Source organism: Armigeres subalbatus, chromosome 1 (assembly GCF_024139115.2).
Source record: "Armigeres subalbatus isolate Guangzhou_Male chromosome 1, GZ_Asu_2, whole genome shotgun sequence".
NCBI lineage: Eukaryota > Metazoa > Arthropoda > Insecta > Diptera > Culicidae > Armigeres > Armigeres subalbatus.
In genome coordinates, this window is record NC_085139.1 from 67,200,946 (window position 1) to 67,220,073 (window position 19,128).

Consider the following 19,128-nt stretch of genomic DNA (forward strand, 5'->3'; position numbering starts at 1 on the left):
GGGCGAAAACGTTGCAATAATAGCTTTCGATGCGGATATTGGTGTCGTATAGCGAAGTGAATATTTAAAATTTAAAAATTGTCGAACAATTTCCAAGTGGGATTACTGATCCCGGACTTCTGACATGGTGCTCCTATATTTATGCAATAAAGCAATAAAAAGTATTTTGATTTATTTTTCATTTTTGGTATTTTTTAAGCATGTAAGCAGAAAAAGCGATGAGATTGGTGCGATGAGATGAATATTTGTTCAGTAAGATGGGAATTAGAACAGTTCCCCTATTCCAAAAATAAAGTAAATACTATTTTATCTATTACCGCCATCGGGGGTGACAATGGGTCTGGGGGGTGAGAATGGGTCATCGCTCTCACCGGCAGTCTGGAAGTCGTAGAGCAAAATCGTTCAAAAAGGTCTCTTATATTTTAGTCTTCTTGCCCTCAGATACATTTAATCTATTCTACAAGCACTCTAAGTAGTTGAAACAGTGACCCATTCTCACCCCCATTTGACCCATTGTCCCATTGTGTTTCAGAAGGGGAATGTCATTTGGCCGAAGACCACTAGGCCAAAAGTTGTTTGGCCGAACATACCATTTGGCCGAACAGACCATTAGGCCGAAAGTAATTTGGTCGAAAGGGTCCTATAGACGAATGAGTCATTTGGCCGAATAGATCATTTGGCCGAATGGGTCGTTTATCTTGTGATAAGGGAGAAATTATGGGTGAGAAGTGAGTAGTGAGACGTCTCACTTCTCACTCCTCATTTTTGTGAAGTGAGAAGTGAGACGTCCAACATTTCACTTCGCACTACTCTCTTTTTACACTGAGAAGTAAGAGATAAGGAGTGAGAAGTGAGTAGTGTGACGTCTCACTACTCACTTCTCACTGTTAAAAGTGAGAAGCACGAAGTGTGAGTAGTGAGTAGTGAAACGTTGAAGTGAGTAGTGAAACGTCACTTCTCATTTCTTACATCTTCTTCTTCTTCTTCTTCTTCTTCTTCTTATTGGCATTACATCCCCACACTGGGACAGAGCCGCCTCGCAGCTTAGTGTTCATTAAACACTTCTACTGTTATTAACTGCGAGGTTTCTAAGCCAGGTTACCATTTTTGCATTCGTATATCATGAGGCTAACACGATAATACTGTTATGCCCAGGGAAGTCGAGACAATTTCCAAACCGAAAATTGTCTAGACCGGCACCGGGAATCGAACCCAGCAACCCTCCGCATGGTCTTGCTTTGTAGCCGCGCTTGCTTTTTTACAGTGAGGAGTGAGAAATAGGGAGTGAGAAGTAAGACGTGTTACGGTGCTACTCTGTTCTCACTTCTCACTGTAAAAAGTGATCAGTGAGATGCGATTAGTGAGAAGTCTCACTTCTTGCTTCGCAATACTCACTTTTCACAGTGAAAAGTGAGAAATGAGGAGTTCTTACTCCTTATTTTTTCATTCTCAGTGTGAAAAGTTAAAAGTGCGAAGCGGGTAGTGAGACGTCTCGCTCTTCATTGCTCACTTTTTACTGAGAAAAAAAAGAATTCATTTCATTTATTTAGTCTACATCTAAACAGATAACACTGAATCAACAATTTGACGCCACAATACACGGCTCGAGGACGCATCTCTCCATCCTCGGATACGCCCCACGCTCGCCAAGTCGTTTTGTACCTGATCTGCCCACCTCACTCGCTGCGCTCCTCGTTGTCTCGTACCTGCCGGATTTGAAGCGAACACCATCTTTGCAGGGTTGCTGTTCGGCATTCTTGCAACATGCCCTGCCCATCGTACCCTTCCGGCTTTAGCTACCTTCTGGATACTGGGTTCGCCGTATAGCTGGGTGAGCTTGTGGTTCATACTTCGCCGCCACACACTGTCTTCTTGCACACCGCTAAAGATGGTCCTAAGCACCCATCTCTCGAATACTCCGAGTGCTTGCAAGTCCTTCTCGAACATTGTCCATGTTTCATGTCCGTAGAGGACAACCGGTCTTATTAGCGTCTTGTACATGACACATTTGGTGAGATGGCGAATCTTTTTTGACCGCAGTTTCTTCTGGAGCCCGTAGTAGGCCCGACTTCCACAGATGATGCGCCTTCGTATTTCACTACTAACATTGTTATCAGCCGTTAGCAAGGATCCAAGGTGGACGAATTCTTCGACCACCTCGAAGGTACACCCGTCTATCGTAACACTGCTTCCCAGGCGGGCCTTGTCGCGCTCGGTTTCGCCCACCAGCATGTACTTTGTCTTTGACGCATTCACCACCAGTCCAACTTTTGTTGCTTCACGTTTCAGGCGAGTGTACAGTTCTGCCACCTTTGCAAATGTTCGGCCGACAATGTCCATGTCATCCGCGAAACAAATAAATTGACTGGATCTGTTGAAATTCGTACCCCGGCTCTCCGCATGACACCTTCTAGCGCAATGTTGAACAACAGGCACGAAAGTCCATCACCTTGACTTAGTCCCCGGCGCGATTCGAACGAACTGGAGTGTTCGCCCGAAATCTTCACACAGTTTTGCACACCATCCACCGTTGCTTTCATCAGTCTGGTAAGCTTCCCATGGAAGCTGTTCTCGTCCATAATTTCCCATAGCTCTACGCAGTATATCTAGAAAAAAAAGAAGTAAGAAGTGAATAGTGAGACGTTTCACTTCTCACTTCGCACTACTCACTTTTCATAGTGAGAAGTTAGAAATAAGTAATGCGATGTAAAACGTCTCACTTTTCGAATGTCCTATTCGGCCAAATGACTTCCTCAGTAGCACAACATGGGCTTATTTTGTTGCAGCAACTTATATATGATTGGATTTGGTCGTACATAGGTCACAGTAACTCGTGTATGACAAGTATGCTACGTGAGTTGTTCGGCCCAATGACCTATTCGTCCAAATAACCTATTCAACCAAATGTCCTATTCGGCCAAATATCCTATTCGGCCGAATGACCCTTTCGGCCAAAATGACTTTCGGTCAGATGGATTTCGGCCTAATGATTTGTTTGGCCTATTGGCATTCGGTCGATTGGCTGGCTCACAAACTCTGTGGAATTTTTCAAAATATTGGGTATTTATTGGAATGCGCTTTTTTTGACCAACCAGCGATTGGTTGGAGCAAAAATCATGAATATCAAAATGGTCAAGAAATTGTGCTCAATCTTAAAGTGGTAAATTATCATGCTGAGCGAGCTATTAGGCTTATTCAAGACTATAAACTAGGGACGCTTTTGAAGCGTTTTTTTCACGCGTGTCGCTTTTAACGCGACTTTTTTTACGCGGTTTTTGAAATTTACGCGGTTTTTTTCCGCGGATTTTCAAAAAAATATTTTTTTACGCGATTTTTTCAAAAAGTCTTGAAATCACATGAGAATCGTAAAAAGTTGATTTTTGATTGATTTTTATCAAAGTCGTTTTTACGCGGATTTCGGATTTTACGCGGGTTTCGAAAAAAAATATTTTTCACGTAAAAAACACTATTTCCAGTATTTATCTAATGGAAGTACGATGCTGGGTCATTAGACCGAAGGCCGTCAGTCCGGAAGGTCATTTGGCCACAGCCGTTAGACCGAATGAGAAGTAAGAAGGGAAAAGTGAAAAAAAAGTGAGAAATGAGAAGTGGAAAAGTGAGAAATGAGAAATGAGGAGTAATATGTGTGATGTGAGAAGTGAGAAGCAAGAAGAGAGAATTGAGAAGGGAGAAGTAAGAAGTGAGAAGTGAGGAAGTGAGGAAATGAGAAGTAAGAAGTGAGTAGTGAGAAGCGAGAAGTGAGTAGTGAGAAGTCAGATGTGAGAGGTGACAATTGAGAAGTGATATGTGAGAAATGAGAAGTGAGAAATAGTATGTGAGATGTGAGAAATTAGAAGTAATATGTGAGAAACAAGAAGGAAGAAGTGAGGAGTGTGAAGTGAGAAGCGAGAAGTGAGAAGTAAGAAGGGAGAAAAGAGAAGTGACAAGAGAGAGGCGAGAAGTGAGTAGTGAGAAGTAAGTAGTGGAATAGAGATGTGGGAAGGGAAAAGTGAGAAGCGAAAAGTGATAAGTGAGAAGCAGAGAGTGAGAAGTGCGAAGTGTGAAGCTAGAAGTGAGTAGTGAGATGTGAGAGGTAACAAATGAGAATTTGAATACGATAAGTGAAATTTAAGATGTGAGAAGTGAGAAGAGAGAAGTACAAAGTGAAAAATGCGAAGTGTGAAGTAAGTAGTGTAAAGTGAAAAGTGAGAAGTTAGAAGTGAATAGTAAGAAGTAAGAACTGAGAAGTGAGAAACGATAGATGTGAAATGAGAAGCGAGAAATGAAAAGCGAGAACGGAGAAGTAAAAAGTGGAGAATGAAAAGCAAGATGGGCGAAGTGAGAAATAGGAAGGGAGAAATGAGAAAACGGTAGAAAGAAGTGAGGTGTAAGATTTGGGAAGTGTATGACTATAACAGCACAGGAAGTATTAGGCAATGCACAGCGACGCCAACGAAATGGTTGGTTTGATGAGGAGTGCCAGCGTGTGACAGACGAGAAAAATGTTGCTAGGAGTCGAATGCTAGTGGCTCGTACCCGTTTCAACAGAGAGCGGTACAGTGCAGCAAGAGCAGAAAAGAAACGAATCCAGAGAAAAAGGCAACACAAAGAGAGTGTGATAGCTGAAGCGCAGGAGAACATGGATAGAAACGATATGCGGAGGTTTTACGCAACTGTCGACGGCGTTGCGGCATAAGACTGCGCCAGTGCCCGCCATGTGCAATGTCCGAGAGGGAAATTTGCTGACAGACAAGACTATGGTGGTAGCCAGGTGGAAGAAGCACTTCGAAGATTTGTTGAACGGTGGAAATGAAGCTGTATTAAGGAGCAGGATGGACATAGTCGACGACGGTCAAGCTGTGGAACCACCAACGCTGGACGAGGTTAAGAAGGCTCTGAACGAGCTGAAAAACAGTAAAGCTTCTGGGAAGGACGAGATCCCGGTCAAGCTTCTCAAACACGGAAGTGAGCAGCTGCATCAATCAATCCACCACATTATCCAGACAATATGGGAGGATGAAGAACTGCCTGCCGGCTCGTTGGATGGCCTCATATTCCCAATCTATAAGAAAGGGCACAGACTAGAGTGTGCCAATTACAGAGGGATCACCCTTCTAAGCTCGGCGTACAAAACCCTGTCGCGTATCCTGTTTAACAGACTGAGACCGCTTGAGGAGTCCTTCGTCGGCGAATACCAGGCAGGTTTTCGTCAGGGCCGATCAACGACGGATCAGATGTTTAGCCTGTGGATGATCCTTGATAAATTCCGGGAGCACAACTTGCAGACTCAACATCTGTTCATTGATTTCAAAGCAACGTACGATTCAGTAAAGAGTAAGGAGCGTCATCAATTATTCGGATTGCAGACGAAGTGTCAACCTCGTTTGTGACCTTAGACGGATTGAAGCAGGGTGATGCACTTTCGAATTTATTGGTCAATATTGCATTCGAAGGCGGTATTAGGAGATCTGGCGTGCAGAGGAACGGCACTATAGGGGAAGACCTAGTGTTGGTGTAGAGGTAGTGCTTGATGGGGATGTGACAATGACGTTTCCCTTGAAGTGAAAAGACGTATTGCTGCTGTGAATAAGGCCTTTTAAGGATTACGTAACCAGCGTATGTCCCGCAACATGTAAACGGAAACGAAATTTGCTCTATACAAAACCCTGATTCTACCAGTGGCCCTTTATGGAAATGAAGCATGGACATTAAAAGAGACGGACCAGAGAGCTTGTCATCCACCCCTCGGAACCCAGTACAAGGGGGCGCATGAGCTCGGAGACAAAGAATTATGTAATTTAGAATGGATGCCACTGGTATTGACTCCACGATCCAAATACCTGATTCGCAGCACCAACTAGGTTCGAGAAAAGCAGAACCATCCCACGAATAATCGAACCATTCCAACTCAAAAGAGACATTCTAGTTTCACAGAAAAATGGGGGTGATCATATAGGGTGTACTTACATTTATTGATGAACTTAGCCTATGTTCTACTTAGCCTAGGGTTTTGTTGTAGTGTAGTGCGTGTGTTTTCGTCTATTCCACGGCAACAGCTAGGCACACGATCGTGTCCGGACACATGAGACGGAGAAAGACTACCGGCGCCATGCCGGCCACCCCGCTGCTTGACATGCCATTGTCGAACTCGTACCACAACATCTCCTTCTGCATGCTATTGCACCATGGTGTTGAAGAAAGGCCGATCTCAAGAACTATAATCTACTCCTGCCACATCGGAGCTACTGGCGTATTTCCCATTTAATCTTCTGTATGAGAAACTACATCAAATCCTCACACTGGGCAAAGGCAACACTTTTAAATTTTGTTTACTATTATATTTGTTCCGCGCGCGCGTGATCCACCCAGGAGTCGAGTTATATCTGATCGTCGCTCCCTATCTGCAGATTGATCATATGTACCTGAGCCGTGTGTGATGTGTGATCGGATTTACTCCGACAGGATCGTTCTTCGTGATTACGGGAGATGATATCTCTTATCAGAGAGTGAGTTAAATGATTGGGTGATATTGACTTCGCATGCGCATATCTTAGCAGCTTGCGACCAGCGGAGCACTCATAGGGCATGTGACGCAATCGAATGTCGCTTAATTACATTCGATTAGTTAAAAGTGTTCTGTTGTATCGTTGTTTTTAGGTGTGGTGATTTGACATGGTAACATTTAACTACAACCCCTTTGTTGATTGGTAAGGATGAGAGCTCAACAAGATGCTCGATCCACGGAGCAATAGTCATCTGTCACATACATCAAGCAAAGGAGCAGGTTACAAGCTTTCGGGGTTTTCGAACGAAAAGTGCTGCGTACAATACTCGGAGGGAAAAATGGTGTGTGGCACAGACGCATGAATCATGAGCTGTATCAAGTATACAAAGAAGAAAATATTGTGAATCGTATAAAATACGGCAAACTTCAGTGGGCTGGTCACTAAGTGCGATTGGCGGAAGAAAGAATAGTGAAAATAATATTCAACAGAAAACCAGATAGGGGCCGGCTAATTCGTGGAAGGCCACGATCACGCTGGCTGCACGCAGTGGAATCGGACCTGGGGACCCTGAACGTTCGGGGAAACTGGAGGAGCATCGCCCATGACCGACGATTGTGGAGATCTACAATACGCCAGGCATAGGTGTATCGACGGTGTAGCCAGCCATGTATTCAGGTAGGAAGTAAGGAATGATATGCGAGTAGTGAGAAATAAAAAGTGAGTAGTGGAAAGTGATTTTTGAAAAGTGAAAAGTGAGAATTTAGAAGTGATATGTGAGAAGGTAGAAATGAGAAATAAGAAATTAGAAGTAGGAAGTTAGAAGTAAGAAGTGAAAAGCGGGAAATAAGAAGTGAATAGTGAGATGTGAGGAATGAGATAAAGATGTGAGATGTGAAAAGTTGGAAGTGAGAAACGAGAAGTGATAAGTAAGAGCCGAGAAATGAGAATTTACAAGTGAGAAGTGAGAAATTCGATGCGAGAAATGAGATGTAAGATCTGAGAAGCGAGAAGTTAGTAACGAGGTGATAAGTGAGAGCCGAGAAGTGGGAAGCGACAAATGAGAAGTGAGATTGAGAAGTTAGAAATTCAATACGAGAAATGAGGTGTAAGATGTGAGAAGGGAGAAGCGAAAAGTGAGAAAAGTGAGTAAGAAGCAAGAAGTGAATGGAGAGAAGTGAGTTGTAAGAAGTGAAATACGAGAAGCGAGGAGCGACAAATGGATAGCAGTAAGATGTGAGAAGTGAAGGCAAGAAAGGTACAGTTATAAGGAGTATAAAGTGAGAAGTGAGAAGCGAGAAGAAGAAAAGTAAGAAGTAACAAGTGAGAAGCGAGAAGAAAGAAGTGAGAGACGAGAAGTGAGAAATGAGATAAAGATGTGAGATGTGAAAAGCGATAAGTGAGAAACCAGAAATGATAAGGGAGAGCCGAGAAATGAGAAATGATAAGTGAGAGCCAAGAAATGAGAAGCTACAAATGAGAACAGAGATTTAGAAGTGGAAAGTGAGAAATTCGATACGAGAAGTTTTCTATTGCTGGGATTGCAATCGTTACGTCGCGTCATGCTCGTTTGGCTACACTAATTGAGAGTTCATTTGGCTACACTCGTCTGCGCCTCAGCTCGTCTATGAAACCTATACACCCGATTCTGTTTTTACACGGATTTTTTTTACACGGCCGTGTAAAAAAAATCCCATACAAAATTTTTGCAAAGTTGCTCCATTTTTCATGATTCGTCGAGAAATCATAAAACTTTTTTTACACGGATTTTCAAATTTTGAACTGAAAACTTTTTTTACACGGAACGCATCCCCCGTGTAGAAAAAGAATCGGGTGTATAGTGTCTATAATCTAGACAGCTTTGCGATTTGGGTACAACATTTAGGCCACAACCCGGGATGCAGATGGTCGTCGAGCAACTTGATAACACACGGTGTCTCTATGAGGAAATATTATTTTTCAAAAATCAGTACCTCTGAAACACCCACCACGTGAAAGTATATGATCTCCTCTTTCATATCGTGGCTAAACTAAAATGTTCTAACGGGGATCTATTTCAATTTTGATTTTTTTCATTATTTTTGGTGTTAACTCCATAGAAATCTCAAATAATAGCCAATTTAACCCCCCCCCCCTCCAACTGTATTATTTTTTGAAAATAATTTTTTTTTTGAAAATAAGGAAGACAGAACATCAGTAAGGAACTGAAACAGAGTCGTAAGACAAGAACAGAACACTTTTTTCAGCCACCCGGGGGAAGCGAAAAAGCCGACAAAGGTGCCAAAATCAAAGCCTTCTCCGTCCTTGGAGGAGCGACTTTGGCCTAAGAGGCGATTGATTTTGCCCTGACGTCCAACGAGAAAAACCTGCTCCTAACCTAAAACGGCTCAGGCAGCAAACCGGCGAAGGTGCTCAGAGCAAAACTAAACAGTAGGCGACCATAAAGGTCAAACGTCGCGTCGTCTTGACGGAGCAGATCGGGGTGTAGTGAAGCCCGAAGGGCGTTACCCGAGAAGGCAACTTTTCGGCCCAACAAGGCGAAGGACATCAACCAGACGCAAGTCACAGGACAATGGCCCACAATGGCGGAAACCCGGACAAAACCTTTAAAAAATCGTTTGTTTCGCGGAACTCGTATTTTTTTAATTCACACAAATATTAAATGAACTGATTCCTAAATTTGATGATTGTAGCTTGTAAATTTAATTTTGGGTGGCTTGTTGAAGTTAATGATGTGAAGCATCTCCGAACAAATTTGTATGGAAACAGAAAATTTGACTAAAGTTTTTTCCGAAATGTTTCGGAACGATCTGGTATCATGTATTCAAACCTATTTTTGGTCTACTTTCCGGTGGTTAGTGTGGTGATTTTCTCATAGCTGCTCCAATGCCGGAAATTGACTGCTTCAATGTTAAAATGAAGACGCTGTTAATGCTTTAGACCTTAAGGCTTGCACCTCCAGAAGTACTCAAGTAGCATAGTATATGTTGTATAACAATTCTTACCTCAAAATGAATTTTACGTCCCAAAATTACTCTTTGGTGAAAGATTCAAGCAACATATTAGGTTTTGTCCGACATTTGTATGGGGGCCCGCCACTGTATCGGTACCATCGAAACAAGGGAACGAAAATCCCTGGCAGCTAGTCAGTAGCTCAAAGCGGAAGTCGAGCGCATCTTGACCCGCATAGAAAGTTAAGGACAGAGTAAAGGCCATGTTGGTGAAAGTCGTACCAAGACCGGTGAAATGATCTTGGTGCTGAAACGTAGAGCGCAAGCTAGCGGGACGGCTGGCGTAAAAGATCTTGGGTGACGGCGCCGAGGTGAGGTTGTTGGGGACGAAAGTGACTTTCCAGTGCAAGCAACTGGACGAGATCACGAAGGCGGACGACGTCGTCTCTGCCGTCAGAGAGCAGTGCGGTACAGGTCGTCCATTTGGTCTAGGTCTATGCTCATGAAGCGAGGGAAGTTGAAATCGGCTGGTCAGTATGCCCAATAAGCAAACTTCAGCCACCTTCAGTGGACAGGTACTATTGGTGCTTAGATTCGGGACATAAGTCCTACGACTCTGAGGGCCCAGACCGTAGCAACTTTTGCCGTCATTGTGGTTAAAAAGGGCGTAAGGCGCAAGAATGCGATAGGGCACCAAAGTGTCCAACTGCACCAGTAAAAAGCAAGCATGTAATCACTTTGACTAGGTTGAAAATTGGCCCAATCGACCATTGCGTTCCGAAGTTATTAAAAAAAATCCAAAGTTACCCCTTGGAAAATTCGAAAAAATTTTTTTTTTTGTTTTCAAAGACTGCTGCAATGTATTCAAATAAACGCAAATAAATGTGAATTGGTGGAAATAACTAAATCTATCTCCCTAAAGTCCCTCCCTCTTGTCAAAAATGTCTGTAAAAGTAAAGTAAAAGTAAAGTAAAAGTAAAGTAAAAGTAAAGTAAAAGTAAAGTAAAAGTAAAGTAAAAGTAAAGTAAAAGTAAAGTAAAAGTAAAGTAAAAGTAAAGTAAAAGTAAAGTAAAAGTAAAGTAAAAGTAAAGTAAAAGTAAAGTAAGTAAAGTAAAAAGTAAAAATAAAAAGTAAAGTAAAAGTAAAGTAAAAAGTAAAAGTAAAAAGTAAAAGTAAGTAAAGTAAAGTAAAAAGTAAAGTAAAAGTAAAAGTAAAAGTAAAGTAAAGAGTGAGGTGAGGTGGGGTAAAAGTAAAGTGGGGTGAGGTAAGTGAGGTGGGGTGGGGTGAGTGAAATGAGGTGGGGTGAGGGTGGGGGTGGGGTGGGGTGGGGTGAAAGTGGGGTGGGGGTGGGGTGGGGGTGGGGTGGGGTGGGGTGGGGTGAGGTGGGGTGGGGTGGGGTGGGGTGGGGGTGGGGTGGGGTGGGGTGGGGTGGGGTGGGGTGGGGTGGGGTGGGGTGGGGTGGGGTGGGGTGGGGTGGGGTGGGGTGGGGGTGGGGTGGGGTGGGGTGGGGTGGGGTGGGGTGGGGGTGGGGTGGGGTGGGGTTGGGTGGGGTGGGGTGGGGTGGGGTGGGGGTTGGGGTGGGTTTTGGGTGGGTTTGGGGTGGGGTGGGGGTGGTGGGGTTGGGGGGGGGTGGGGGGGGTTGGGGTGGGTGGGGGGGGGTGGTGGGGGGGTGTGGTGGGGGGGGGTGTGGTGGGGGGGGGGGGGGTTGGGGGGGGGGGGTGGGGTGGGGTGGGGGGGGGTGGGGTGGGGTGGGGGGGGGGGGGGTGGGGTGGGGGTGGGGTGGGGTGGGGTGGGGTGGGGTGGGGTGGGGGGGGGTGGGGTGGGGTGGGGTGGGGGTGGGGTGGGGTGGGGTGGGTAAAAAGTAAGTAAAGTAAAAGTAAAGTAAAGTAAAAGTAAAGTAAAGTAAAGTAAAAGTAAAAGTAAAAAGTAAAGTAAAAGTAAAGTAAAAGTAAAGTAAAAAGTAAAAAGTAAAGTAAAAGTAAAGTAAAAGTAAAAGTAAAAGTAAAAAGTAAAAGTAAAAAGTAAAGTAAAAGTAAAAAGTAAAAGTAAAAGTAAAGTAAAAGTAAAGTAAAAAGTAAAGTAAAAGTAAAGTAAAGTAAAAAGTAAAAGTAAAGTAAAAAATAAAGTAAAAAGTAAAGTAAAAAGTAAAGTAAAAGTAAAGTAAAAGTAAAAGTAAGTAAAGTAAAAAGTAAAAGTAAAAAAAAAGTAAAGTAAAAGTAAAGTAAAAGTAAAGTAAAAGTAAAGTAAAAGTAAAGTAAAAGTAAAGTAAAAGTAAAGTAAAAGTAAAGTAAAAGTAAAGTAAAAGTAAAGTAAAAGTAAAGTAAAAGTAAAGTAAAAGTAAAGTAAAAGTAAATTTATTTCCAGTTGAAATTGTTTATTTTATAACTTAAAATGTCAAAAGAATTCTTAGTGGAAAATCGAACAAATCAGTAGAACTACAAAATCAGAAAATTCGTTAAAACTTTCAATATAAATTCATTCGAACAAGAATTCGGGAAAATCATTCGTTTTTCTGTTCGAATTTTCACTGAAAACTTAGATTTTCAAAGAAAAATACGTTCGAACTTTTTCCTTAAAAACCAAACACACTTATTGCAAGAACTCAACCGAGTTTCTTGAAGAAAACTTGAGCGATTTTTTTTAAATTTAGATCATTTTCCCAAAAATAAAAAATAAAGTGTAGAAATACCTACAAATTAGCACAAATTAGAATATGCTGCATTTCTTTTTTGATTCCATGCAGCCGTGAATCGCAATATCTGTCCCATTTTTGCTGGGTTTCCTATTCATATGGGACATATGGGTTCTACTGTTGACGAATTTTATACCGCACTCCACAAGATGCCTTCAATCTGTAAATTGATTGACTTGCAAGGTAATAAAAATAATTTAATAAATTTATCAGATGTTCTAGTTTGTGCAACAAACGTTTGAGTGTCTCACCCAAATGCAAAACCCTGGGAGAGAAATGGTAGCATTTGACAGTTTTTTGCCTAACGTCTATCCATATAGTTTTGACCTCCTCCTCGATGCAGACAATAACGTTCCATAACTCACAACTTGTCATACATCTGGCCAAAATTGTTAATTTATTCCTCAACCACATAAAGCACGACTCTCGACGGCAAAACTCTGATCTTCCGATGCTGTGGTGTACCTACTTCAATGTTTGAACATCCAAATACTCTTACCCAGCGAAAATACTATGAAGTGGTCTAAGCATCATCTCAAACAAAATTATGTCCTACCTCTATTCGCCAGTCTCCATGTCGAAGGACGACCGCAGCACAGCAACTCAAAGTGCTTTTGGAATTCCTGAGCAAATAGATACCATACATGGGAAGTCTGTGGCAACGAAATTACTCCACTGGTGAGCAATTGTGAACAACATTTGATGCTGCTCATCTTGAAATCGTTGGCTTTATGTGACTAACATTTGGTTTACAATGAAAAAAACTAAGACCATCAAGACACAGTCAAAAACAGTTTTAATGACCCCTAAAATAGTCACAAGATTTCAATAAATGAGTTTATACTCGATCTGAAGATTCATGGTGTAATTGACTAAACTATGTAATATACTTCTTCACTGTTACATGACATGACAAATTTGTATTTTAATTATGTTGCATCAAGGATGTTTCCGATCATTTAGTAATTTGTCAATAACTCATTCCAGATGATTTAGTTTAAGTTGATATGACTAGTGATTAGGAATTCGAACAGCAAAACATTAGGTAGATTTGTAGAAAATCCTTCGCACTAGAGTTCACCATACGAAACATTTTGAAATTCAGCCTCTGGAATGAGTTATCGAGTCCAGATTACTAAGGTCTGTCTCATTTGGATAATTAAACTGAAATTAAACTTGAAAGTGACATTTCAATAATTTTCGAATGAATAACCCTGCTCGCAAAGCAAGATGATATTTTGGTTTTCGAACTGTCACTTTTAAATTTAATTCTCCAAATGAGACAGATCTTGAATGATCAAAAATGATCATTCACTTTAGTGATGGTTAACAATTAAAAAGGTTTATGTAATTCGAGACGAGCCAGCCTTGGGCTGAAAGTCTTCCTAATAAAAATATAAAAAAAAGTTTATGTACTTAATTCTAACACGTGATGGCTATCAAGCAATAAAAAAATGGATTGATAAACATTTTCGAGCAAAGTTTAAATTCATGAAACTGTGTATTTAACTTAGTTTTATCTCAGTTTATTGAAAAATTCAAGTTATGCAATAGGGCTATTGCTAATAGTTCAAATAAGCTATGTTCCATTGCTATCAGAGTTAAGTTATTCACAATAAGATCTAATAAATGGTCGCAGTGATTAAAATACCCAACAAGGAAAAAAAAGTTATTCAACAAAAAAAAAACTCTTGCAGCAAGAGCCTCGATATGTTCTGATTTGTTTCAATTGCCTCTCGAGTTATCATTTTTGAGCATGTTGTGTGGAAACATTTTGTTTTTGTAACAATATGAATCGATCATTTATAATTCTCATGCAAAACAAATCAATGACACCGTCTTTTCTCTCTTTTTTACAGACACCATTATTGTAAATCATTCTACTTCAGCACATCTGAATGCTGCAAATCACATCGGTGGAGGTACACCGCTACTTCTGGGGTAAGCTTTCGATAATGCGTAACACATGCCATCCAACGTCAATTCTTCCAACCGATTCCAGCACCAACAAAAATCATTTCAAATCCCAACTTTTCACGTGTTTGTTTTTTTGTTTTATTCACCCCTTTCCAGACTATAAGCCGATTTACATCGATCGAACGCACTACGTCAGGGCCAAACATCACTAAATCAATCGTGTTTCCCTGCTACAGCATCATCGGGTTCTATCCCATCCGACAGAGCAGCACTTACAAAAAAAAAGAACAGACTACTGCCATCTAAGCAGCTAAGTGCCCACAACGATGCCGACGACGTCAGGAACGACACAAAAACCATAGCCTGCTACCATCGACGTTATCTCCATCAAACGATTGTCATCGTCGGTCGTCATACCGACGGTTTTTTTTCCTTCGACTGTCTACCAAGTCACATCACAGCAGCGAACCTTGCCCCGATGACGCCGAAGTTTAACGTGTACCAGAAAAAAGTCACCTAAGCCATCAGATGACGATGCCTCAATCTAATCGAGAAACCTCTCCAAACGATTCCCCCACTGTTGCAAAAGTAATATAGTCGGAGCAGGAAAAGATTTTCCGCACCGTGTAAGGTTCCACTTGAACCGGGACAATCAATTCGAAAGTTGAATAAATATCAAGAGCACTAGAGTACAATCAAGTAAAGCTGTTCCTCGGTACGGGTAGATTGAGTTTATCTTCAAATTGAATTTCGCTGCACAGAACCGTAACTTGGCTTGTACTGTCGTGAGCAGGACCCGATCGCCCCCTCCCCATCAGCAGCGGAATGGGGGCGTGAAGCCGGATCCCCAATCCGGTAGCACCTCCTTTATGTATGGATCCGCCGGTTCACTCACTGCTGTCGACCTTACTACAACAAGCACCTGCGCAGGTTCTCTCCATAGCCGACGGAGTGACCTCGACCGTGGTGTCGAGTGCGTCCGAAGTCGCCATTGTCAATGCTACGGCAACGATCGGTTTCCTAGAGTACCTCCTTACCGGTAACAGCAGTTCCGCCGCCGCCATCGCTACATCACTGCCTGCCCTCGTCGATCGTCTTGCGCCGACGTCGTCAACCAGCTCTCTACTCGACGAACTCGGCGGCATATCGGAGATCTCTCCGACAGACTCCACCAATGTATTAACAATACCGACAATCATAATTAGTATAGTACTCCTAGCCGTAATCATCGGAACCATCGTAGGGAACGTGCTGGTTTGCGTTGCAGTATGCCTGGTACGGAAGCTTCGCCGACCCTACAACTACTTATTGGTCTCCCTTGCCATATCCGATCTCTGTGTAGCAGTCCTCGTGATGCCTCCGGCCCTAATGTACGAGGTGTTCGAAGAGTGGAAATTCGGAACCGTCGTCTGCGACATTTGGGTGTCGTTCGATGTCCTCTCCTGTACGGCATCGATCCTGAACTTATGCGCCATTTCAGTTGACCGCTACTGGGCCATCACTAAGCCGCTCGAGTATGGTATCAAGAGGACCCCGCGCCGAATGATCATCTGCATTGTACTGGTTTGGCTAGTGGCTGCCTGTATTTCACTCCCACCGCTTTTAATTTTAGGCAATGAACACATGACCAACGGTAAGCCGTCCTGTTCGGTTTGTCAGAATTTCTTCTACCAAATCTACGCAACCCTATGTGCGTTCTACATCCCGCTGGCGGTGATGCTTTTTGTATATTTCCAAATATTCCGCGCCGCCCGGCGGATAGTAAATGAGGAGATACGAGCTCAAAGGCACCTGGAAGCGGCCATTAACGGCTCTGTCCCCGCTCCCGAGAAGAAACTCTCCGCTGGTGGAACGGTTCTTGTCACCACCCCACAGCACAAGCGCCTGCGCTTCCAATTAGCTAAGGAACGGAAAGCTTCCACCACGCTCGGCATCATCATGTCGGCTTTCACCATTTGTTGGTTGCCGTTCTTCATCCTCGCTCTGGTTCGGCCCTTTCTTGGCGAAGACCACCGGATGTTGTCCTCGCTGTTCCTATGGTTGGGCTATGCCAACTCGCTGCTGAATCCCATCATCTATGCCACTCTGAATCGGGACTTTCGGAAGCCATTCCAGGAGATCCTGTTCTTCCGGTGCTCCAGCTTGAACAACATGATGCGCGAGGACTTCTACCACAGTCAGTACGGCGATCCGGGCTCGCAGAGGCTAGTCACGACGAACGATGGCGGTGGTGCCCGGGAGAGCTTCCTATGAGTTTAGTGGTTAAGATAGTTTTTTTTTTATACGATACTAATAGACGGTAACGTGACCGACGGTATCCGTTGGTCTGAGTAAAGGGCGATTTTATAGCATTAGTGTGACTTAGATATATCCGTAACAGTTAGTTCAAATAATTCGTTTCATTGATTATATTTGCTTTCATCGGCAGAAAAAAAGTACACTGAAAGAAAACATCAGACATGGTTCGAATCAGAGTCTATTATATAGAGTTGCGCAAAGAGGATCTTCTTACACTTATTCTGAATAATCTTCTTGTTATTGTGTTTGCAACTTTCATTTTTGTTCAACCCTTAAAGTGACTTCACGGGAGTGTTCACTGCTAAAGTTTTTTATTTCGATAACCAAGTCACCCACAGAGTGCAAACACGTTAGTTTCTTGTTGCTACTTTATTAAGGGGTGTATTGAAGTTTTTTGAAGCTGTTTCTAGAGCCAATCTAATACATATCAATTCATGCGTTTTAATTCGCCATAATAATCATTAGGCGATAACAATACTTCCGCCTTACCAACAAGCATTTGTTTACTTTGCTCGATAGGTAGACGGTTTGACAGTTCAATAGGTAGATTTGGCTTCACTCTTTGCGTAACTCTATATATAATAGACTCTGGTTCGAATGATTCCACAACAAAGTCGAAAAGAATTACTGAGCCAGCCCACTAAAATGAAAATTGAGTATAAAAGAAAGTCAACGGGTTGTTTTTGAAAGGAACATAATGTAAATGAAGTTATCGAAAAATATAGTAGCTCAAATTTTGGTTAATAAAAATCTGTACATTGACGCAAATAGCTGTTATTAGGATCGTTGTATCTGTGTACTGGGTGCAGTGTAGTAACTATTAGAAATCATGAAACTGTCTGTACCCGATAGGTCATAAGTCGTTGTTGCACCATAATTGAAAGAATTCTAGTGACACATTGTACCAAAATGAACAAACTAAATACAAATCAACCGATTACGTTAAGTTTCAATGTTTGTGATATATGATATCAAAGTGTGTAGCGACAGATACCAAGGCAATTCAAAAGCAAAACAAAAACGATATTAACGTCACAATACCGTACGGGAACACAAGCTCGATATTGAACTGCGATAGAAATAAATACACTCACTGGCACTTGAACAGGGACGCAACCAAATACAGAGAATATAACTGCACAAATGATGCTTTAAATCCGTTGTCGACAAAATTTAAAAAAAAAATGTAATCAAAAAACTGTGCATAAGCAGTCGCAGGAAGAATGGTCACGATTTCTAATTGCGGATAGACGAATCAGTTTTTACGTTCGACCACGCATTTCAATTTTATTGTAACCCCAAAGATGAGGGTATTAAACTGCTCTCAACTCTGTAAGATATTATTTGTAAAACGTACAACAATGAACAAAAATGTAGTGAAATCAAAACAAAAATTGTGAAAATTCAGAGTAAAAGATTGTTTGATTGTGAAAGAACAACCATAGTACAATAAAACCGTAATCACCTTTATGTTCAAAACAAAATGGAGATACGATGCTGTTGAACCTTTGTTTACGAAAGTAGATTTTTTTTTGATATTTTGAAAATTTGGATTGTCACTGCAAGTTGGACAGAGTGAAAGGATAAGTGATTGCCGGTTTCGTATAAGGCGATCGCCCGAATCTGTGTCTACATGTGCGAAAGCTTATCACGAAGGGCCTTAAGTGCCCATTTTGTCTGTGTACTGAAGAAGCTTGATGCATGCAGAAAAGGGTTATTTGAAGTACATCGTTGATTTCTTCTATATTCTCCACGGACTCAACGACCAGAAGATGGAGCCGGTCTGAAAGGCTGCGGGTTAAAAGCCTACAAGCTCGACAAACTGAGGTGATGTCTGTATGAGTACAAATTTTACAGACACACTTTTTGGAACTTAGCATTGTGCAAATTACTCGCAACAGGTTCCATTCGGGGAATCCTGTGCCATTGTTTGCTATTGAAAATTTGCCAGATCGGACTATGGGATCAGAAATTATGGTCAAAATACTATTTTTTATGCCAAAAAAAAACTAAAAATTCAAAGGTGCAGCCCAATCGGGTTGTACGCTAAGGTGACGTAGGACTACGTGGCTATACGAAATGGATGGTAATTGTCATCATAGTTTGTGTCTCTTTATCAGCATTGATATTTTACTCTTTCGAAGATCTCAGTACAGTAATATCCCGATTTTATCACCCCCCTGGTGAATTTTGGGTTGATAAAACAGGGTATGTGATAAAATTAAAAAAAAAAATATTTTCATTTTTTTTGTTCATTCCACAAATATGAATCATTTTATGCCTTAGGAAGGCCAAATGCGTGATCGGTACCCGTTTTTTTCCTGTCGAAATTGCTTACAGAATATTGCCCAGGTACTCAGAAGTCGTTCGTAATAAACTACAGGCGGTGAAAGCTGTTTCATGAAAATCAATGTTGTTTTTGGTATCATTTACGAAAATAAAAAGAATGACAAATTTTTTTGGGGTGACAAAATCGGGTCGAAAACGTGACAAAATCGGGACGTGATAAAATCGGGTCGAAAACGTGATAAAATCGGGGGTAGACAAAATCGGGGGTAGACAAAATCGGGGAGTGACAAAATCGGGTCAACACTGTATAAACTCTTTCTTCCTCAACCATGTGTTGCAACATTGCACTTTCTTTAACACTTTTCACTTACACACTTCCTACTTCTACTCTTTCTCAAAATGTTCGCTTTTTGATCGAATGATAGGAACTCTATCCAACACACTGAGACACTTCCTAGCATTGATTGGAATTTGAAGA

At 41.9% G+C, this 19,128-nt stretch overlaps 1 protein-coding gene across 5 annotated transcripts in view; it reads left to right on the forward strand.

Moving 5' to 3' along the window:
• Positions 1-17,763, forward strand: part of LOC134226575 (5-hydroxytryptamine receptor 1-like) — a 326,641-nt gene extending 308,878 nt beyond the window's left edge. For all 5 annotated transcript variants that reach the window (XM_062707454.1, XM_062707445.1, XM_062707435.1 and 2 more), the window contains 2 exons: positions 14,006-14,087; positions 14,220-17,763. In XM_062707454.1, the coding sequence (XP_062563438.1) occupies positions 14,937-16,316 (1,380 nt within the window). In that variant the 5' untranslated portion in view covers positions 14,006-14,087; positions 14,220-14,936 and the 3' untranslated portion in view covers positions 16,317-17,763. The remainder of the gene's footprint in view (positions 1-14,005; positions 14,088-14,219) is intronic.
• Positions 17,764-19,128: the final 1,365 nt, after the last annotated feature.